The 23,571-nt window shown below is 44.2% G+C and overlaps 1 protein-coding gene across 1 annotated transcript in view; it reads right to left on the reverse strand.

The window, feature by feature from the left end:
• Positions 1-6,460: 6,460 nt before the first annotated feature.
• The window catches only part of LOC139262667 (ferritin heavy chain, oocyte isoform-like), a 32,987-nt gene continuing 15,876 nt past the window's right edge, over positions 6,461-23,571 (reverse strand). Inside the window, exons 6-9 of the mRNA XM_070877818.1 lie at positions 20,566-20,712; positions 20,046-20,171; positions 8,405-8,530; positions 6,461-6,469 (exon numbers count right to left, since the gene is read on the reverse strand). Of these exons, the coding sequence (XP_070733919.1) occupies positions 6,461-6,469; positions 8,405-8,530; positions 20,046-20,171; positions 20,566-20,712 (408 nt within the window). The remainder of the gene's footprint in view (positions 6,470-8,404; positions 8,531-20,045; positions 20,172-20,565; positions 20,713-23,571) is intronic.

A 23,571-nucleotide genomic window follows, 5' to 3' on the forward strand; every position in this document is an offset into this window, starting at 1 on the left:
ACTTTTGTTCCTTGGAACTTCCCGATGCCTGGTTTGAACAGCGAGGGGAATTTCTTCGGACCAGGGCACATGAGGTGCCGTCGACGGAAGAAAGCGCTAGGACATCGTCAAGTTCCAGCGTATCTTTGTCAGCCAGGTTTTGCCGAACAGCATGAGGCCATCGCCCGGTAACACCCAGAGTAGTAACTCGTGCACCGCTCCATCGTAGGTGACCTTTACAGTAGCACTGCTGATTACAGGAATCAGTTCCTTTGTGTATATTCTCAGTTTAGTATGAATGGGAGTCAGGACTGGCCTTGAGGCCTTGCTGCACCACAATTTATCGCAAGTCTTTGTGCTCATTATGAACTGGCTTGCGCCCGTGTCCAGCTCCATGGACTCCGGGAGTCCATTTAATTCAACCTTCAGCATAATAGGGGGAAACTTTGTGGTAAATGTGTGCTACCATATACCACTGCCCCCTCAGTCTGAGGCTCTGGTTCGTCGTGATTCACTGTGAATCTGTCCTCCTCTGCAACATGGTGGTTTGCAGGATTAGCAGGGTTTGCAGCTCGCCTGCACCTGCGTTGGAGGTGTCCCATTGTTCCACAGCCCTTGCAAATGTATCCTTTGAAGCGGCATGAATGGAAATGATGATCACCCCCACAGCGCCAACAAGGTATTAATGTCCTTGTATTCACAACCCTTGATGGTGGACTCTGAGTCATCTGCGGACGTGCAGCTGCAGGCTTGTAAGTTCTGCCCTGTACATTTCGATTCGCAAACAACATTACTTTGTTCACAGTACTTGCAGCAGCACTAGTGTGCTGAGAAATTTGTTTGATATTGTCACTGGTGGTGATAGAGCTCCCACCTGGGCTACCGCTATGGCATTACTCAAGGTTGGGGTATCTACAGTCAAAACTTTGCGAAATATTACTTCATGGCCAATGCCAAGTACAAAGAAGTCCCTGAGCATGTGCTCCAAGTGTTCTTCAAATTCGCAATGTCCGGCAAGGCGCCTTAGCGCGGCGACGTAGCTCGCCACTTCCTGGCCTTCAGACCTATTGCATGTGTAGAACCGATACCTCGCCATCAGAATGCTTTCCTTCGGGTTTAGATGCTCCTGGACTAGTGTGCACAACTCATCGTTCGAATTGTCTGTGGGTTTCGCTGGAGCGAGCAGATTTTTCACGAGGCCATACATTGGTGCCCCGCAAATGGTGAGGAGGATTGCCCTTCGTTTGGCAGCGTTCGGTTCTCCTTCCAGCTCGTTGACCAGGAAGTATTGGTCGAGTTGCTCCACGAAGGTTTCCCAATCGTCTCCCTTTGAAAGTTTCTCCAGGATGCCCACGGTACTCTACATTGTTGCAGTGGGGTCCATCATTTGTATCTCATCGCCAGTTGTTATGTCTTGAATAAAGAGTCAGACTAGATGCTGCAAGCTCAAAGTAAGGTTTGACCATTGTCCTTTATTACAATTCTCAGAGTGCCTCTCCAGCCTGTGAGGTCTCCTTATGTACAGGTGCTCCCAAGGGATTGTGAGCTTCCTTGAGACTCCAGGGGATAAGCCCTCTGGTGGTTAGACATGGTATTTACAGGTTTACATACATAACACAACGGCAGGTGACTGCTGCACTATATACCCGGAGGAATGTCGACATAAAGTTCCCCATGATCACTCAGGCAATGCGTGACAGGGCTGTGGGCTTCTCCAGGATTGCTGACTTCCCAAAGGTACAGAGCTGCATTGATTGTAGCCACATTGCCTAGCAAGCACCTTTGAAGGACTCTGAGATGGACAGGAACAGAAAAGGCTTCCATTCCGTGAATGTGCCTCGTGTGTGATGATATGCATCGCATCATGGTAGTTGATGCGAGATAGCCTGGGAGCACCCACAATGTGTTCATCCTACGTGAGAAGGGCAGTTCTGACTGCTGGGAGATAAAGCGTTAGGCCTCGCCATCCGGCTCATGACGCCCCTACATGCAAGCCGGATGGAACCTGACGGGGAATACAACATGTAGCACATTGCCACATGCAGCATAATAGAGAGGGCCATTGGCATCTTGAAGCAGTGTTTCCGATGCATGGACCATCCCGGAGGCTACTTGCTATATTCCCCTGAGATTGTCAGTCAGTTCACTGTTGTGTGCTGCATGCTGTATAACTTAGCCATCATGAGGCAGCAGCAGCTGGTAGTAGAAGACCCACCTGAGGTGAGAGTGGCTGATGATGAGGAAGAAGATGCAGATGACGAAGAGGAGGAGGAGGACGAGGATGAGGAAGCCATGCAACTACTTGAAACCGGAGCACGACGGCGGAGGAGGGCGGGCGGTTGTACCCCTTTAACGATTTCTCGAGCCTTGCACCAGCAGCTCGTCCGTGAATGCCTTCCTGCCTCAAGACTCAGCGGCAACTATTCCACATGGACCATGATTAGTGTTTGGATCTGTTTCGTAATGTTGTGTTGTGTTAATGGAAAAATAATGCAAATGGTTCTTCTTTATTTCAAAAAGTTGTGTTAGTAATGGAACAAATAATGGAAATGATTCTTCTAAACTTCAAAAAGTTGTGTTAATAATGGAAATGATTCTGTTATAATTTAAAAATATATATTATTCAAAAGTTTAACACTTGTTTGTACTTAACTTTAATCAAAATATTCTTGTATCAAACTTTAAAGTTTTCAGTTAAGATCACTTACAAACTTTAAGCTCACTTACAAACTTTAAGATCACATACAAACTTTTAAACTTGTGAATTTACATAACTTACAAAAAATGTTTAATTTGAGAACAGTTACAAAAGTAACAACAATAATACCAACAACAACAGCAGCAAAGAAAGGCTGCACCTCGCCTCCACCTTATGCTAAGACCACCCGCTGTGCTTCGTCTTGGTGACTTGGATAGCTTAGGTGAGTGGGTAAATGAATGGCAGATGAAGTATCATGTGGATAAATGTGAGGTTATCTACTTTGGTGGTAAAAACAGAGAGACAGACTATTATCTGAATGGTGACAGATTATGAAAAGGGAAGGTGCAACGAGACCTGGGTGTCATGGTACATCAGTCATTGAAGGTTGGCATGCAGGTACAGCAGGTGGTTAAGAAATCAAATGGCATGTTGGCCTTCATAGCGAGGGGATTTGAGTACAGGGGCAGGGAGGTGTTGCTACAGTTGTACAGGGCCTTGGTGAGGCCACACCTGGAGTATTGTGGACAGTTTTGGTCTCCTAACTTGAGGAAGGACATTCTTGCTATTGAGGGAGTGCAGCGAAGATTCACCAGACTGATTCGGGGGATGGCGGGACTAACCTATCAAGAAAGACTGAATCAACTGGGCTTGTATTCACTGGAGTTCAGAAGAATGAGAGGGGACCTAATAGAAACGTTTAAAATTCTGACGGGTTTAGACAGGTTAGATGCAGGAAGAATGTTCCCAATGTTGGGGAAGTCCAGAACCAGGGGTCACAGTCTAAGGATAAGGGGTAAGCCATTTAGGACCGAGATGAGGAGAAACTTCTTCACCCAGAGAGTGGTGAACCTGTGAAATTCTCTACCACAGAAAGTAGTTGAGGCCAATTCACTAAATATATTCAAAAGGGAGTTAGATGAAGTCCTTACTACTCGGGGGATCAAGGGGTATGGCGAGAAAGCCGGAATGGGGTACTGAAGTTTCATGTTCAGCCATGAACTCATTGAATGGCGGTGCAGGCTAGAAGGGCTGAATGGCCTGCTCCTGCACCTATTTTCTATGTCTATGTCTATGTCTATGACTCCACCCCTGCACGCAGGTACCGAGCTTATTTTTTTCGAGGATCTCGGGTAATGCGCACTTCTTGATGGGGGGCATGGGCAGGCAATAATGTGGAAGGCCCGGCTTGGGCCTCTTCAGAGGCTGGTCTGGGGATTGGAGTGCGAGTGGCAATTGATTCTGTGAATGGCTGTGGGGTCTGGGCGTGTTCCCTTATTGCAGCAACGAACTCCGACATTCTCTCCCTCATGTGCCCTGACAGGGTCTCAACTACCTGCGACATTCCCTCCCTCATGTTCATCAACATTGTATCAGCTGCCTGCAACATTCCCTCCCTCATGTGCCGAATAGTGTTCCCATTTCTCGTGAAAGTATTGTTAATTCTCCCGACAGTCCCGATACCTCTTCACCCACCCCACTGATGGTGTCCAGGAGTGATCGCGTAAGGTCAATGCTCTCCGCACTCATTGCCATCATCTGAACCACACCTGTTAGATCCTGCACCTCAAGAGAGAGCTGTCGAGCTCTCCTTCCACTGCTCACCCTGGGTGTGGCTCGCTGCACCCCACTGGATCCCGCAGCTTCGGACGGTGGGGCCCTGGGTGTGCCTTGCTGCACACCACTGGAATCCCCAGCCTCGGAGAAACCATGGAATGTTCCAACACTCGTACCACTCATTAAAGGGCCTGGCACCACAATCGGCAGTACCTGCACCTCCGCCAGAGTGGGTACAAGAGCGGGGGCTTCATCCATCCCCTTCCCCTACCCCTCCCCCTCACACCCATGCTCTTGGTCTGGAAGGTGGCACTGGAAGATGTTCTCTTAAGGCTCGTCCGTGTCTGAATCTTCTTCTGTATCGGCTTCAGCCTCATCAGGGTTGGCCGCAAGTTCTACAAAATATAACAGAATAGACAAATGATTAGCAGCAGAGGAAGGGGCAGGGTGATATGAGTAGGCTCACATAGTACAGGCAGCAGGCTCATTTGAAGGACCACGATGAATGATAGCACATTACATTAACCGAAGCCTGACTGACAGAGATATCCCCATGAATCGAAGCATGGCTAGCCCGCGCAGCACTTAACATTTAGCAAAGCCAGACTGTAGAATTTGCAGGGATTACCCTCTCCATCAAGTGTGGGCCCAGCTTGTGCAGTGGTGGTTGCTTTTCTCCAGGCAGGACCCATCAAAGTAGCGACCCTGTCTTCCAAGGATGTCAGTGGGTGCAGATTTGCCGGGTCTCCTCCTGTTCGAGTTCTTTCCCTTTTGTTGTGTGCCACCTTCCTCTGCAGTGATGAAAATATAACTTTTTAGAGAGGGAATCTTTCTGCTGGGTGGGACATATACTGATGCTCACATTTACAATTGCAATTCCAGTGAATAAATGAAAATATTACTTACACTAACTACTTGACCAAGGTCCTGCTACTTCTTATTGCACTGGCCTCCAGAACTCGGGGTGGTCACCATTGCACAGTAATCTTCTGCAAGTTGGTTCCAGTGTTTCTTCATTTCTTTTGGTGAAACTTTTATGTGACCTCTACTGGTGTCCAGCTCTTGCCATCTGGCCTCAATTACAGTAACTGGTGTCTCCACTTCATCCTGTGAGAAATTCTTGGTCTTTGAGCTATGTTGCATATTGTATTGCAGCTCCAATTTTTCCACTGAGAATTAAAGTTCTCACACACAACTGGCTCTTTAAAAATGGCTGAATGCAGACCGGGAGCTGTACTGGGCATACGCGTCTATTGCAGTCACGTAAAAAACATCATTTTTTTCCCGCGCATGTGCTGGGGGGAGCATCATTTTTTTCAGTGCAGACATTAAGCTCCACCCCCCTAAAGCTAAAGGACAGGCTGCGTGGCGCCAATTTCAAGAAATAGAACGGGGAAACTTGCAAGTTATTTTTTTTGTCCAGTCAGGGCCAAAAACAACTGGCGTAACTCTTGCAATACACCAAAAAACGGCATTGGGGAAAATTGAGCCCAATAACATGCAATGGCTGATGATGGCAATTTAATTGCACCCAATACAGTTCTCAGCTAAATTCCAGAAACTAACTTGTAAACACTGGATTTTTACAGCTGCAGCATTAATATTTGAATCCATTCTCGGGGTGAAGGAGGGAAATAGAGATCTAGTTGGATTTGGACAGGATGATTGTTATTTTATATCAAATGCAAAGTGGGACGAAATACAAATTGCTACATAATTTTCTGCTAGAAATACGTCGATTTTGCGACCGGGTTTTTGGTGCTATTTCACCCATTTTGAAAAAACCCGCTGGCCGGGAAATTCGGTGACATTTTGCGGCAGCACTTTCCACGTACCGCTGGGCAGAGGAGCGCCGCTGTGCCAGACCCGATATCGCATTTTCACCAAAAATGTGACTCCCTGTACCCGTATTCTGTGCTCAAAATACCGATGAGGAAAAACCTATCATAGCAGCCCTGCCAGCATCGGTAAGTATGAAGACCTGCAAAAAGGCAAGTTAAAGTTTTTATTTTTTAATTCTTTTTCAATGATTTGATAGATAAGTGTCTTGTAAATGTTGTGAGTTTTTTCTTTTTCCAATTTATTTTTTGGTCGTTTTCCACCGTCCCAAGGCCAGCCTCAGACTGAAGTTGGCGAGGATCGCAGTTTGCGCCATGAATCCTCGTGCAACGCCAATTTTAACCGATGAGAAATTACATTTCCGATCTGCTAGCGATGCGAAAATGGTCATTTTGCCTAAAAAAAAAGAGTTTTTGCTGAAACGCGAATTTCTAGCCCATTTGTGTATGAATTGAGGGATTTGGCTTTCGGGCCCAGAATGGGGTGCGGGGGTGGGGCAAATGATTTTCCAGAGAAATGTGTTGAACTTTTTGGGACTTTTGCTTTGTGCATTTCATGAAATACATTTACTCCTTCCCGAAACGATATATTTTGTTGGAATAGGACACATATATTCCTTCTATACGTTTCTCACGTGAGCCTAGGTCGTGCTATTCGATCATGTTGGGAGCGGGCGGAAGAGAAGCTGGCCCAGAACCATGGGAACGAGAGAATCCACACTAACCAATGAAGCGGGGTCAGCAAGCTGATGTCACTAACATTTTCCCTCCTCACCCAATTGTAGTCCCCGGAGTTCAATGTACTCATAGATTGGTCTGTACAGCAGTTTCTGCTTTACAGAAAGTCTACAGCAGCAGTGGTGAGTTCCATCACTGAATTACCTGCAGTAATAACTGAACAGGATTTATAGCAACAACTTAATACAAATAGCTCTTCCCAGGGCAGATACACTTAATAGAATGCTACAGACCCAAAGCTAGAAAGGGGAATTAGACTGGATAGCTCGTGGTGGACTGGCATGGACACAGTGGGCAAAAATGGCCACCTTCCACACTAAATTTCTATGATTCTGTAATCCAGGACTTCACGAAAATAAAATGGCACAATTGAGTGCCCAGAAGACATGCCCTGTATTGAGTTGCCATTTATGAAAGAAAGTGAGAGAGAGAAAGTGAGAGAGAGAAAGAGAGAGAGAGAGAGAGAGAGAGAGAGAGAGAGAGAGAGAGAGAGAGAGAGAGAGAGAGAGAGAGAGAGAGAGAAAGAGAGTCGTGGGAACGGTATTTTTATTTAGCTGTCAAGACCCTATCCTCCAAGTTATCGCTCTAAACCTTACCACCACGAGGACACTCCTTAACCCCAACCTTGACCATCCTTTGTCACTCAATCAATTGTCTGAACGCCCCAAACCCCCTCCCCTCCCCTCAATGTTTCAGGTCTTACAAACAAGTCTGAATATCCCAGTCAATATATTGCCATTACAACCGAGGAAAAACAAACTTCATAGGACTAAATCCCATAACACTGTTGCACAGCTCAGTGTAATTCTTATTTTATGTAAACCACATAATGTTGATTGATTGAATGGTTGCTTATTTTTCAAACATGCAAAAGAGACAAAACCCAGTACAATGTTGAATAGTTTATTTACAGTTATGTTACATTTCACATCAGAATCTCAGGTCTCACAGCTTCTTGTAAAAAGTCACAAATCATCATTTCCTATAGGATTGGGGGTGGGGGGGGGGGGAATGTTGGGGGGGTAGGGCAATTATATAAATACAAGTACTAAACAATAAGCTTGATCCAATAGTCAGTTTAGTCACTCTCCCCCAGGGAGAGCTTGTCAAAAGGTACTCTCCCAGGCCATTCTCAGGGGCTCCCAGTCTCTTCAGGTTGGTGATGTGATCACCAAGCTTCTTGATCATCTTCACTTGTTCATCCTAGTAGTGGGTCTCCAGGAAGTCACACAACTGAAAGAGGGAAACTAGTTACATCCCGCAGAAAATATCAAGGAATGTCAGCTTCCCCTTCAGAGTTTGATTTTAATGCCCTTGAACTGGAGGATAATCAAGTGGTGCAATTGAGATTGATGGAATTACTGCATCATTAGATTAAACTTACTGCACAATAGGTGTTGAGATCCTGCGATCACAGACACATTTACTAGTTGCTGTCTACAGTAGGCCAACTTCCCACGTCCCTTCCCACTGCTCCCCAACATAAAATGGAGACACACCAACACAAAGCTATTGGGCATGCAGATCTTTTAATTAGGCTTAAGGACAACAAGGTTTCACAGTCTCAGCCCAAATTAAATTATTAAGAACTTACATGAGGGTCTGTCCTCCCAGTGGCAAGTTTGTGCAGATCCAGCAGACTCTGGTTCACATTCTTCTCCATCTGCAGAGCTCTCTGCATCACCTCCAGACCATTGCTCCACTCATCCTGCTCTGGTTTCTGGAAAGAAAGAAAACTCTATTAGTTCACCAACACCAGATTAAATAAACATTTCAATCAAAGTCTACGTTTCCATGAACCTATTTGCTAGAATATAAAATTGCCATTAACCTATAACAAGCACTAGAGTCATATTGATAAGACAAATAGCTTGGATGTATTTAAGGGAAAGCACATGGGGAGAAAGGAATAGAACAATATGCTGATCGGGTTAGAGGAAGCATGGTCGTGTGGAATATAAAAACCAGCACAGTCCAGCTTGGCTAAATGGCTTGTGTGCTGTAAATTGGAACCAATTTTTTGACAATGTAATGGGAACATTCAGTCTAATGGGAGCCAGACAGAAGGCTACTCCTTTATTGAATCCAACGTTAATATCCGCCAAGATGATCCGTCCTCCATGCCGATTCTGGAATTTCATCAGTCTCAGCATGCTCACGTTCCTCGTGTGACTGCTCCTTGAAGAACTCCGAAAACTGACGCAGGGCAACAGCATTACCACGTGTACCATACATAATATCACCTCAATATTGTGCTTTCTTTCAAGGGTTCAAAGTCTCACTAAACTTGTATGTTCATACCCGATGCAATAATAAACCTTGGCCCAACATCAATGACTTTTTTTGCAAGGGGGTGGCGGGGGAGGAGGAGGAATGGAACGGGAAAGAAAGGTGTTGCAGATTTCCACCATACTTTCAGGAAATAATACTTCCTGACTTGCCCCCTAAATAGACTAGTTCTAATTTTAAGATTACATCCCCTCATTGCAAAGGTAAAGTAGAGAAAGTCCATGGAGTTATTTAGAATGAGGATACAAATACTGAATTTCATGCATTTAGTGCAGAATGTATTCCAAATAAACTTCAACAAGCTCAAGAGAGCTCAGGAAAGTGACGCATTAAGATGCAAGATACTCAGAATCGGTGGGCTGGATATAACACAGAATTTAGTCAATTCACATTACATCATCTCCATTGTGAAGTGGTCAAAAATACAAAACTCAGCATAGAGAGATAAACATGGGAGGAATAGAGCTGCATGTTCATCTGCTTGTTGACAGCATCCTCGCAGTCCTGGTGGTAGTTCTGATGCACTTGAGAAACCATTTTGATTATTTTTCACAAATCTAAACTTTGTTGAAGCAACAAGCTGAAATTTAACTAACATCAAACTCCTGTATTTAAACTGCTGGATAATCCAAGGCGTGGCAGCCTAGAGGATGAGTGACAGTCCTCAATACCCAATCAGAAGTTGTTGTCTCTCAGCGCACCAATCAACTAAAGGGAGGAGGGGGATGGACTCCCAGAGCCAGTCAGATGTTTGAGCAATGAGCATCATTGGCTGACAACTCAATGAGGATCTCAATTGTCCTAACTTTCCTCAAACACAGTTCAGAAATTCAGCATCACAGGTTTAAATGAATCTTCTACTCTTTGGGCTAATCAAGTGTGAAAAACTTATAAGTGCCCCTTTATGAGGGGGAATAAACAATATGTTCCTAATCTGAGAAAACTAACATAAAAACTCAAGTCCCTCTCGTGACCACTGACCACGGAAAGCCTCAATCATACAACAAGCACCGCGTGCTCCCTCTTCAGGGACATAGAAACATAGAAACATAGAAATATAGAAAATAGGTGCAGGAGTAGGCCATTTGGCCCTTTGAGCCTGCATCACCATTCAATAAGATCATGGCTGATCATTCCGTCAGTACCCCTTTCCTGCTTTCTCTCCATACCCCTTGATCCCTTTAGCCGTAAGAGCCATATCTAACTCCCTCTTCAATATATCTAATGAACTGGCATCAACAACTCTGCGGTAGGGAAATCCACAGGTTAACAACTCTCTGAGTGAAGAAGTTTCTTCTCATCACAGTCCTAAATGGCCTACCCCTTATCCTAAGACTGTGTTCCCTGGTTCTAGATTTCCCCATCATTGGGAACATTCTTCCCGCATCTAGCCTGTCCAGTCCCATCAGTTTCTATGAGATCCCCTCTCATCCTTCTAAACTCCAGTGTATAAAGGCCCAGTTGTTCCAGTCTCTCCTCATATGTCAGTTCCGCCATCCCAGGAATCAGTCTGGTGAACCTTCGCTGCAGTCCCTCAATAGCAAGAATGTCATTCCTCAGATTAGGAGACCAAACCTGAACACAATATTACAGGTGAGGCCTCACCAAGGCCCTATACAACTGCAGTAAGACCTCCCTGCTCCTATACTCACATTCCCTAGCTATGAAGGCCAACATACCATTTGCCTTCTTCACCGCCTGCTGTACCTGCATGCCAACTTTCAATGAGTGATGAACCATGACACCCAAGTCTCGTTGCACCTCCCCCTTTCCTAATCTGCCTCCATTCAGATAATATTCGACCATCGTGTGTTTGCCCCCAAAGTGGATAACCTCACATTTATTTACATTATACTGCATCTGCCATGCATTTGCTCAGTCACCTAACCTGTCCAAGTCACCCTGCAGCCTTTTAGCGTCCTCCTCATAGCTCACACAGCCACCCAGTTTAGTGTCATCTGCAAACTTGGCGATATTACATTCAATTCCTTCATCTAAATCATTAATGTATATTGTAAGCAGCTGGGGTCCCAGCACTGAGCCCTGCGGCACTCCACTAGTCACTGCCTGCCATTCTGAAAAGGACCCGTTTATCCCGACTCTCTGCTTCCTGTCTGCCAACTAATTCTCTATCCACGTCAGTACATTACTTCTAATATCATGTGCTTTGATTTTGCACACCAATTTCTTGTGTGGGACCTTGTCAAAAGCCTTTTGAAAGTCCAAATACACCACATCCACTGGTTCTCCCTTGTCCACTCTAGTAGTTACATCCTCAAAAAATTCCAGAAGATTTGTCAAGCATGATTTCCCTTTCATAAATACATGCTGACTTGGACCAATCCTGTCACTGCTTTCCAAATGTGCTGCTATTTCATCTTTAATAATTCATTCCAACATTTTCCCCACTACTGATGTCAGGTTAACCGGTCTATAATTACACATTTTTTCTCTCCCACCTTTTTAAAAAAGTGGTGTTACATCAGCTACCCTCCAATCCATAGGAACTGATCCAGAGTCGATAGACTGTTGGAAAATGATCACCAATGCATCCACTATTTCCATGGCCACTTCCTTAAGTACTCGAGGATGCAGACTATCAGGCCCCGGGGATTTATTGCCTTCAATCCCATCAATTTTCCGAATACAATTTCCCGCCTAATAATCAGTTCCTCCTTCTCATTAGACCGTCAGTTCCCTAGTAATTCCGGAAGGTTATTGGTGTCTTCCTTTGTGAAGATAGAACCAAAGTAATTGTTCAACTGGTCTGCCATTTCTTTGTTCCCCATTATAAATTCACCTGAATCTGACTGCAAGGGACCCACATTTGTCTTCACTAATCTTTTTCTCTTTAGATATCTATAGAAGCTTTTGCAGTCAGTTTTTATGTTTTCGGAGGCTTCCTCTCATACTCTATTTCCCCCCTCTGAATTAAACATTTTGTCTTTGTTTCTATGTCCTCCTCTGCTGAATTCTCAATTACTCCCAGTCCTCAGGTTTGCTGCTTTTTCTGGTCAATTTATATGCCTCTTCCTTGGATTTAACACTATCGTTAATTTCTTCTGTTAGCCACGGTTGAGCCACCTTCCCCGTTTTATTTTTACTCCAGACAGGGATGTAAAATTGTTGAAGTTCATCCATGTGATCTTTAAATGTTTGCCTTTGCCTATCCAAAGTCAACCCTTTAAGTAACATTTGGCAGTCTATTCTCGCAAATTCACGCCTCATACCATTGAAGTTACCTTTCCTTAAGTTCAGGACCCTTGTCTCTGAATTTGTCACTGTGTCACTCTCCATCTTAATAAAGAATTCTACCATATTATCATCACTCTTCCCCAAGGGGCATCCCACAACAAGATTGCTAATTAATCCTTTCTCATTACACATCAACCAGTCTAGGATGGCTAGCCCTCTCGTTGGTTCCTCAACATATTGGTCCAGAAAACCATCCCTAATACACTCCAGGAAATCCTCCTCCACCGTTTTGCTACCAGTTTGGTTAGTCCAATCTATCTGTAGATTAAAGTCGTACCATGATAACTGCTGTACCTTTATTGCACGCATCCCTAATTTCTTGTTTGATGCTGTCCCCAACCTCACTACTATTGTTTGGTGGTCTGTACACAACTCCCACTAGCGTTTTCTGCCCTTTGGTATTCCGCAGCTCCACCCATACCGATTCCACATCATTCAAGCTATTGTCCTTGCTTACTATTATGTTAATTTCCTCTTTAACCAGCAACGCGACCCCACCTCATTTTCCTTTCTGTCTATCCTTCCTGAATGTTGAATACCCCTGGATGTTGTGTTCCGAGCCTTGGTCACCCTGGAGCCATGTCTCCGTGATGCCAATTATATCATATTCATTAATTGCTGGCAGTGCAGATAATTCATCCATCTTATTAAGAATACTCCTCGAATTGAGGCACAGAGCCTTCAGTCTTAACTTTTTAACACACTTTGCCTTTTTGGAATTTTGTTGTAATGTGGCCCCTTTTGAATTTTGCATGGGGTTTCTCTGCCCACCATGTTTACTTTTCTTCTTTCTATCTTTTGCTTCTGCCTCCATTCTACTTCCCTCTGTCTCCCTGCATAGGTTCCCATCCCCCTGCCATATTAGTTTAACTCCTCCCCAACAGCACTAGCAAACACTCCCCCTAGGACATTGGTCCCGGTCCTGCGCAGGTGCAGACCGTCCCGTTTGTACTGGTCCCAACTCCCCCAAAACCGGTTCCAATGTCCCAGGAATTTGAATCCCTCTCTTCTGCACCACTCCTCAAGCCACGTATTTATCTGAGCTATCCTGCGATTCCTACTCTGACTAGCACGTGGCACTGGAAGCAATCCTGAGATTACTACCTTTGAGATCCTACTTTTTAATTTAACTCCTATCTCCTTAAATTCATCTTGTAGGACCTCATCTCGTTTGTTACCTAAATCATTGGTACCTAGATGCACCACGACAACTGGCTGTTCACCCTCCTGCTCCAAAATGTCCTGCAACCGCTCTGAGACATCCTTGACCCTTGCACCAGGGAGGAAACATAACATCCTAGAGTCTCGATTGCGGCCACAGAAACATCTATCTATTCCCCTTACAATAGAATCCCCTACCATTATTGCCCTTCCACTCTTTTTCCTGCCCTCCTGTACAGCAGAGCCACCCACGGTGCCATTGTCTTGGCTGCTGCTGCCTTCCGCTGATGAGTGATCCCCCCCAACCATACCCAAAACGATGTATCTGTTTTGGTGGGGGATGACCGCAGGAGACCTCTGCACTAGCTTCCTTCCACTGCTCTCCCTGTTGGTCATCCATTCCCTCTGTGACTGTGTAACTTTTACCAGCTGTCTGACCAACTCACTAAACGTGCTATTCACGATATCGCGGATGCTCCAGAGTGAATCCACCTGCAGTTCCAGTGCCGCAATGCAGTCTGTCAGGAGTTGCAGCAGGACACACTTCCCGCACTTGTCGTCGTCAAGGACACTGGAAGTGTCCGAGTTCCAACATAACACAGGAGGAGCATAACACGTGTCCGAGCTCTCCTGCGATGACTTAACCCCTAGATTGACTTAAATTGGTAACAACAATGATAAAGCTTACCTACTGATAAGGAAAATAAAAGAAAAACTACTCACCAATCACCAGCCAAACACTTACCCTCTTGGCTGTAACGTCACCTTTCGATTTCCTTCTACTTCTTTGTTTACCTCCTGCCCCTGCTGCAGCTGCACCGGCTGAGCCTCTCTGACTGCCTCACCGGCTGGCCTCCTCCTCAAACTCCCGCCTCCTGTTCGATCTCCCCGGACTCCCGACTGTTGGGCCTTTATAGGCCGCTGGCTGTTTGAACTCCCGCCTGCTCGAACTCCTGTGTGACCTTAGTCTTTTATTGCTGGTGTGCCGAGTGCCTCTCCAACCTGTGATGACTTCTTAAATACCTGTGCTCCCAAGGGACTATGGGGTCCCTTGGGACTCTGGGGAATGAGCCGTCTGGGAGCAGTACAGAGGAAATATAAGTCCACATATATAACAGGTATATAAAATGGAAAAGAGTGGCTAAAGTAAATGTTGGTCCTGTAGAGGACGAGACAGGGGAATTAGTAATGGGGAACATGAAGATGTCAGAAACTGAACAAATATTTTGTATCAGTCTTTACGGTAGAGGACACTAACAATATCCCAACAGTGGATAGTCAAGGGGCTATATTCGGGGAGGAACTTAACACAATCACTAAGGAGGTGGTACTCAGTAAGATAATGGGACTAAAGGCAGATAAATCCCATGGACCTCAAGGCTTGTATCTTAGCGTTTTAAGAAAAGTAGTGGCAGGGAGTGTGGAGACATTGGTTGTAATTTACCAAAATTCCCTGGAGTCTTGAAAGGTCCCAGCAGATTGGAAAACTGCAAATGTAACGCCCCTATGTAAAAAAAGAGGCAGACAAAGAGGAGGAAACTATAGACCAGTTAGCCTAACATCTGTGGTTGGGAAAATGTTGGAGTCCATTATTAAAGAAGCAGTATTAGGACATTTGGAAAAGCAAAATTCGGTCCGGCAGAGTCAGCATGGATTTATGAAGGGGAAATCATGTTTGATAAATTTGCTGAATTCTTTGAGGATTTAACGAACAGGGTGGATAAAGGGGAACCAGTGGACGTGGTGTATTTGAACTTCCAGAAGGCATTTGACAAGGTGTCACTAAAAAGGTTACTGCACAAGATAAAAGTTCATCGGGTTGGGGGTAATATATTAGCATGGATAGATGATTGGCTAACCAACAGAAAACAGAGAGTCAGGATAAATGGTTCATTCTCTGGTTGGCAACCAGTAACTAGTGGGGTGCCGCAGGGATCAGTGCTGGGACCCCAACTATTTGCAATCTATATTAACGACTTGGAAGAAGGGACTGAGTGTAACGTAGCCAAGTTTGCTGATGATACAAAGATGGGAGGAAAAGCAATGTGTGAGGAGGACACAAAAAATCTGCAAAAGGACGTAGGCAGGCTCAGTGAGTGGGCCAAAATTTGGCAGATGGAATATAATGTTGGAAAGTGTGAGGTCATGTACGTTGGCAGAAAAAAATCAAAGTACAAGTCATTATTTAAGTGGGGAATGATTGCAAAGTGCTGCAATACAACGGGACCTGGGGGGTACTTGTGCATGAAACACAAAAGGATAGTATGCAGGTACAGCAAGTGACCAGGAAGGCCAATGGAATCTTGGCCTTTATTGCAAACGGGATGGAGTATAAAAGCAGGGAAGTCATGCTACAGCTATGCAGGATATTGGTGAGGCCACACCTGGAATACTGCGTGCAGTTTTCATTTCCATATTTACTTTGGAGGCAGTTCAGAGAGGGTTCACTAGGTTGATTCCAGAGATGAGGGGGTTGACTTATGAGCAGGTTGGGCCTCTACTCATTGGAATTCAGAAGAATGAGAGGTGATCTTATCAAAACAGATAAGATTATGAGGGGGCTTGACAAGGTGGATGCAGAAAGGATGTTTCCATTGAGGAGGGAGACTAGAACTAGAGGTCGTGAACTTAGAATAAGGGGACGCCCATTTAAAACTGAGAGGAGGAGAAATTTCTTCTCTTAGAGGGTTGTAGATCTGTGGAATGCACTGCCTCAGAGAACTGTGGAAGTTGGGACATTGAATAAATGTTGAGACAGAAATAGACAGTTTCTTAAACAATAAGGGGATAAGGGGTTATGGGGAGCAGTCTGGGAAGTGGAGATGAGTCCATGATCAGATCAGCCATGATCTTATTGAATGGCGGAGCAGGCTCGGGGGCCATATGGCCTACTCCTGTCTCTATTTCTTATGTTCTTATGTTCTTATGTAAGTCATGCTTGAATATAAATACTCATCTTGGCCTATATCAATTTAATAGGCTACAATTTGGTGTTTTTTCCACCCCTGCCATATTCTCAGGGATGATGAACCAGATTTTGCAAGGTATTGGAGGGGTTTTTACAATACATACTAATTTCATCACCAAACAGGCAAATTCATAACATATTGAATTAAGTCCTCAAATGGCTAGAGAAGCACTGAGTAGAAGTGACTGCTTGCATGTGTGAGTTATTTCAAAACTCAGTGGAGTACTTAGGGTGGAGTAGACAAAGATGGTTTACATCCAACCAAGGGATGCAATCAGAAATGCACCCACTCCCCAAGAATGTCACTGAACTTCGATCATTTTTGGGTCTTTTGAATGATTATGGGAAGTTCCTATCAAATTTGGCTACAGTGTTACATCCAGTGAATGATCTAGTGAAAAAACAGGTCCATTGGAAGTTGTCAGAAGAATGCGACACAGCATTCAAGGAGTGTAAAAGACAATTGGTAGACAGCACCGTGTTAGTTCACTTTAACGTATCTCAGGAGATCAAGCTAGCATGTGACGCTTCTCCATATGGAGTTGAGGCAGTGATCTCTGATGTACTACATCATGGTTCAAGCTACGGTGTCCCTGGAGATGGAGCACGCATTGTCTGCCGGTACGCTCACGGTCTTCCATGAGAGATAGGGACCGGAGGCAACAAAATTTTAAACTGATTTGTTTAACGGCCAAAGTTTCATTTGTTTATTTGTCGGTTCTAGTGCCCCCTTTTAAGGGGGACGGTCACATGATTTATGGTTTCACTTAAAATAGTTATACGACATAGTGTGGAGGAGGAACCAATTGCTTTTGCTTCATGCATTCTCAGTGCCAGTGACCGTAATTATGCGCAAATCGAAAGGGAAGGTTTGGCATTACTTTTTGGGGTCAAGAAGTTCCACAAATACTTGTACGGTTGTAAGTTTACCATCGTTACAGACCATATGTCTCTGACAGCAATCCTCTATCCAAAGTCCCCAGTTCCAACATTAGCTCCAGCCCAAATGCTGAGTTGGGTTTTGATTTTGTCCACATATACATATGATATTGAATACAGATGATCAGCTGATCACAGTAATCTTGATGCTATATCTAGATTGCCTTCCCCATCACAAGTTCCGCCCGATAGGGACAAATCATTCGATTTTTCAGACAACTATTTTAGTTGAAGACAATAATCAAGTGCCCCCTGATTAAAGCGGGGGGCATACTCCAAAATGTCCCCGCCCCAAGGGCACCAAAACACAAATAATTGCCCCCTGGCGAAAAGGGTGGCAGGGGCACTAAAACTGAGAAACATAGACAAATTTAACTTTAAGCAATAATATTCAAATTAAAATTTGGTTGCCAGGGTGATGATGCACTCGAGTCCCTCTGGCGCCCACCTCTCACGGAAGGCCACGAGCGTACCGATGGACATTGCATGCTCCATCTCCAGGGACACCCTGGCTTGGATGTAACCGCAGAAGAGGCAGGCAGTCTGGCTGAACGATCCCCTGACTGGACCAGCTGATGGTCTCCTTGGCCATTCCCAGGAGCAGTCCGACGAGGAGGCCTTCCGACCTGCCCACTTCCCTCCACACAGGGTGTCCAAAGTTCAGGAGTGTGGGACTGAAGTGCAACCAGAATTTGAGGAGCAGCCCTTTCAAATAATGGAACTCGATTTTTCAAACATTGATGAATGCCAGTCACAGTTGGAGAGATTGTTAGAGCAACCAAACATGACCCAGTTATGTCAAAGATGTATGATTACATCGCAAATGGCTGGCCAAACCAGGTAACTGACAATGTTATTCATCTATTCTTCATAGGAATGAATTATCAGTCAATAAAGATTGTTTCGATAAAGATTAACTAAATTCAGGTCCAAATTATTAGATCTTCATGACCAGCACGTGGTAATGCGCTTGACAATGTTTTGCACGTAGTTACTTATGGTGGTCAGCTCTAGATAAAGATATTGAGTGCATCGTCAATCAGTGTACAACTTGTCAATCAACAAGCAAGAAACCACCATCAGTACCATTATAGCCATGGCAATGACCTGCCAGGGTATGGCAAAGGTTTCATATCAAAGTTGCTGAGCTAGAAAGATACCAATCGTGCATTGCGATTGTTAGCCATTCAAAGTGGGTCAAGGTGTTGCCAATGCAGAAAATAGACATTTTGCAAAGATTATTTTCTTCATTTGGCCTCCCAGAAGAAATTGTGTCTGCTAAGAATTTGCACAATTCACAAGCAAAAATGGTGAGAACCATATTAAAGTTGCACCATACCACACTGCATCAAATGGTACAGCAGAGCGCAGTGCAAATTGCAAAATATGCCCTCATCAAACCAATGTCGGGTCCAAATCCAAAGAAATTACAGTTGTCATTGGACCACAAATTCATTAATTTTCTAATTACATAAAATACTCCTCATACAACACTAGCAGAGTTGTTTCTCAAACGACAGCCACAAACCAGATTCACATTGTTCAAACAAAACTTCACACAACTCTGATTTACTGAGAAATGGTCCGAGTATAAACATGTTACAGCAACTGGGATTTTGCTGTATTGAGTAGTCATTTATGTAAGGGCAGAGCGAATGCACTAGTGGGAACAGGTTTTTTTTTTTTTAATTCCACTGTCTAGGTCCCAAGCTCTACTGTTCCCTCTCTAAATCCTATCTGACCATGCTTTGTCCCTCAGTCAATATCTTATGTGGCTGTTCATACCATTAACATTTTAGACCTTGCAACAGATGTCTAAATATGCGACTTACATGACCTTTACACCAGATGAAAAACAAATTGCATGGGGTTGAATCCCATCACACTATTGCACAACTCAAGTGTAATTCTTGTCTGATGCAAAACAAGTTAATTGCTCATTTTTCATCCACTCAAAAACATACAAGGAGACAAAACCCAGTCCATTGTTGAACAGTTTATTTACATTTCACATCAAGCACCCAGGTCTCACAGCTCTTTGTACAAAGTCAGAAGCTATCATTCCCTAAATGATATTTTTAATTATACAAATACTGTACACAATTGCTTGATCTCAGGTCAATTCAGTCACTCTCCCCCAGGGTGTGCTTGTCAAACAGGTACTCTCCCAGGCCATTCTCAGGGGCTCCCAGTCTCTTCAGGTTGGTGATGTGATCTCCGAGCTTCTTGATCATCTTCACTTGTTCATCCAAGTAGTGGGTCTCCAGGAAGTCACACAACTGAAAGAGGGAAACTAGTTATGTCCAGCAGCAGATATCAAGGAATGTCAGCTTCCCCTTCAGGAGCTTGGATTTTAATCCTCTTGAACTGGAGGATAGTCAAGTGGTGCAATTGAGATTGATGGAATTACTGCATCATTAGGTTAAACTTATTGCACAATGTGCTCAGATCCTGGGACACATTTAACAGTCAGCCAACTTCCTCATCCATTCCCACACAAAAGCCAATGAGACACTTGCACAAAGCTATTGGGCATGGAGATGTTTTAAGTAGGCCCAAGCAGAGCTAGGTTCCGCAACCTCCAACTTACCCAAAAGACAACATTAAATCATTAAGAACTCACATGAGGATCTGTCCTCCCAGTGGAGAGTGTGTGCAGATCCAGCAGACTCTGGTTCACATTCTTCTCCATCTGCAGAGCTCTCTGCATCATCTCCAGACCATTGCTCCACTCAGCCTGCTCTGGTTTCTGGAAAGAAAGAAAATTCTACATTGAACATAGAATGGATTAAACAAACATTGTAATGTATTGAAGGAAATTCAGAGTGCAATCAAAAGTCTACTTTATCATGAACCTGTATGTTATCAAATTGCCATTAAGTTTTGCTATCACAAACACTGCAGTTATATTGATGAGGCAAATAGCTCAGATATATTGAAGGGGAAGCAAGGCAAGTGCATGGGGAGAAAGGAATCAAATGATATGCTGATAAAGCAAGGTGGGAGGAGGTTTGTTGGAATATAATCACTACAAAGACCAGTTTGGCCCGTGATGTAAATTGGAACCAATTGCTTTAGCATGTATTGGGAACAATCAGTCTAAGGGGAGCCAGAGACAAGGCCACTCCATTATCAAATCCAACCTTGATGTCCGCCAAGATGATCCGTCCTCCACGGCGATTCTGGAATTTCATCAGTTTCTCAGCATGCTCACATTCCTCATGTGACTGCCTCTTGAAGAACTCGGCAAAGTGATCCAGGGCAACAACATCCCAGTCAAAGTAGAAGGACTGCAGAGGCATCAGAAGAGTATTTGGGTGTCGTGTACAGTACATAACTTCAACCTCAATGTTTTGCTTTATATTTCAAGGGTCCAAAATCTCAAGGAACTGGTATATACTGTCATGGAAACAATCTTTTCATACCCATACCCAACAAAAACTACAGCCTAGCATCAAAGTCTTTAAAATTTGAGGGAGATGGGAAAGAAAGGTGTTCCAGATTTCCACCACACTTGCAGGAAATACTAATTTGATTTCCACCTAAACGGGCTAGCTCTAATTTTATGATTACATCCCCCATTGAAAAGGCAAGGTACGGAAATTCAATGGAGTGATTTAGAATGAGGACACAAATTCTAAATTCCATGCATTGAGTGCAGAATGTATTCCAAATAAACTTCAACAACAAGTTCAAAAGCACCCAGGAAAGTGAGTCATTAAGAGTCAAGATACTCAGAGTAGGTGGGCTGGATACAACACAGAATTTAGTAAATTCACATTACATAGTCTCCATTGTGAAGTGGTCTAAAATGCAAAACTCACCATAGAGAGTTAAACATAGGAGGAATAGAGCTCCCTGTTGATCTGCTTGTTGACAGCATCTGCACAGTCTTGGTGGTAGTTCTACCACACTGGAGAAACCACCTTGATGAATTTTTTTAAAAAGAAATCGTAACTTTGATGAAACACAAAACTAAGCTTCAGCTAAACTCAAACTCCTGTATTTATACTGAAGGATAATCCAAGCAAGGCAGCCTCGATAATGAGTGACATTCCTCATTACCCAATCAGAAGTTGCAGCCTGTCAGAGAACCAATCAAATAAAGGGAGGAGGGGGATGGACTCCCAGAGCCAATCAAATCTTTGAAGAATGAGCATCATTGGCTGACAACTCAATGAGGATCCCAATTATGCTAACTTTACTCAAACACCAAATATCCAGAATCAAAGATTTAATTGAATCCTCTACTCTTTAGGCTAATCAATTCATAGAATCATAGAATGGTTACAGCAGAGAAGAGGCCCATGCCGACTCGCAGCTGGGCCTACTGCCCTAATTGGGATGATTAAATCAGCTATCGGAAACATTTAAACCATAAGTGCCCCCTTTATAAAGGGGGAATAAACAATAAGTTCCAAATTTATGACAAAACTAACATAAAAACCTTAAAAATTTTAATTTTGTTCCCTTTATCCACACTGCACTCCAGTCCCTCTGGTGACCACCGGTCACAGAAAGCCTCCAGCATACCAGTAGACACAGCATGCTCCCTCTCCAGGGACACCCGGGCACGGACATAGCCGCAGAAGAGAGGCAGGCAGACAGAGAAAACACCTCATCGACCGTGCTCTGCCTGGACCAGTTAATGGCCACCTTGACATCCTCTATTGTTTGCAAGTCAGCGTCTTTTCAATAATTCTGGATGGTTCTGAGCGTTGGTCATTTGCAGGTATCTGCGGGTTTGATGCAACATCCAAACAGATCAGTGAGTGTGCTAAGCAACCGACAGTGGGTCCTTTGAATGGAAAGTGCTTGTGATGAATGTGTCAAACACAAGTGCTCAGATACTCCATCACTTCCAAGTTTAGTGAGCACCTGTGCACACAGGAGCTCGAATGTGGAGGGGACCGTGGGATGTTCAGATCTTGTTTTGTTACCATGAAATTGCAGTAACAATGAGACAGACTGTAGTCCAAAAAGAAAGCCTTGCATTTATATAGCGCCATTCATGATCTCAGGATGTCCCAAAGTGCTTTGCAGCCAATGAAGTACTTTTTGAAGTACAGTCACTGTTGGAGGAAATGCAGAGCCAATTTGCACACAGCAAGGTCCCACAAATAGCAATGTGATCATGAACACATAATCTGTTTTCAGTGATGGTGTTTGAGGAATAAATATTGGGCAGAATAACTCCCCTGCTCTTCTTCGATATAGTGTCGTGAGACCATGGGATCTTTTCTGTCCACCTGAGAGGGCAGACGAAGCCTCGGTTCAACATTTCATCCAAAAGATGGCATCTCCATCGGTGCAACATGCCCTCATTTCTGCACTGTAGTATCAGCCGAGATTTTGTGCTCAATTCTCTGAAGTGGGGACTCAAACCCATAATTTTCTGTCTGTGAGATGAGAGTGCTACTCACTGAGTCCATCTGACTGATCCCTGATACTAAAAGTTCTCAGTCACCCAGACGCCGATATCTATCTCAATCATGTGTAAAATCTCCACGCTATCCGCTTCCGGGATCCCCAGACGCATCTACTGTGTTGCTGGCTTGTGGCCTAGAACTATTAAGTTTATATTCCCACTGTTGATTTCTCCACCCTAGTCTCATTCTCTTGTATTTCCCACATTAAATGCCATTTTCCACCAGCAGCACACCTATCCAGGTCCCTTTATATTAGGTTTGTCTCACCCCTATTATTAGATTCATGCAAACTTGAAATGATGGTTAACTGAGTGTGTTTTCGTTAATGTCTTAAATATCTGAGGAGGCACCTATTTGTACCAGTACATTCCATGTATTTTACATGTGCTGTGGTAATCTGGTCTATCCGCAGAGGGTAAAGGGCAGGACGTTTGTGTCAAGCTGAAGGGATTGGAAGGATTGCGCGAAGAGAGAGAGAAACAATGTGTGCAGTGTTGGTTGTCTAGACATTGTCCCACTGGTGTGAAGAGAATATCAGTTTTTTCCTGTGTTTGCGAATGATTAATCTCTCTTGATGTTTGACTGTCCACGGGAAAAGCACAAATGGAAAGAGGCAACGAGAGTGGTGAATGTTTTCTGTTAGAACACGATGTCCAGTAAATATTTCTGAGCTGAGAGTTACTAATGTTTCCACAAATCTGGTCAGGGAAGGATGGTGCT

The sequence above is a fragment of the Pristiophorus japonicus genome, chromosome 4, assembly GCF_044704955.1.
Source record: "Pristiophorus japonicus isolate sPriJap1 chromosome 4, sPriJap1.hap1, whole genome shotgun sequence".
NCBI lineage: Eukaryota > Metazoa > Chordata > Chondrichthyes > Pristiophoridae > Pristiophorus > Pristiophorus japonicus.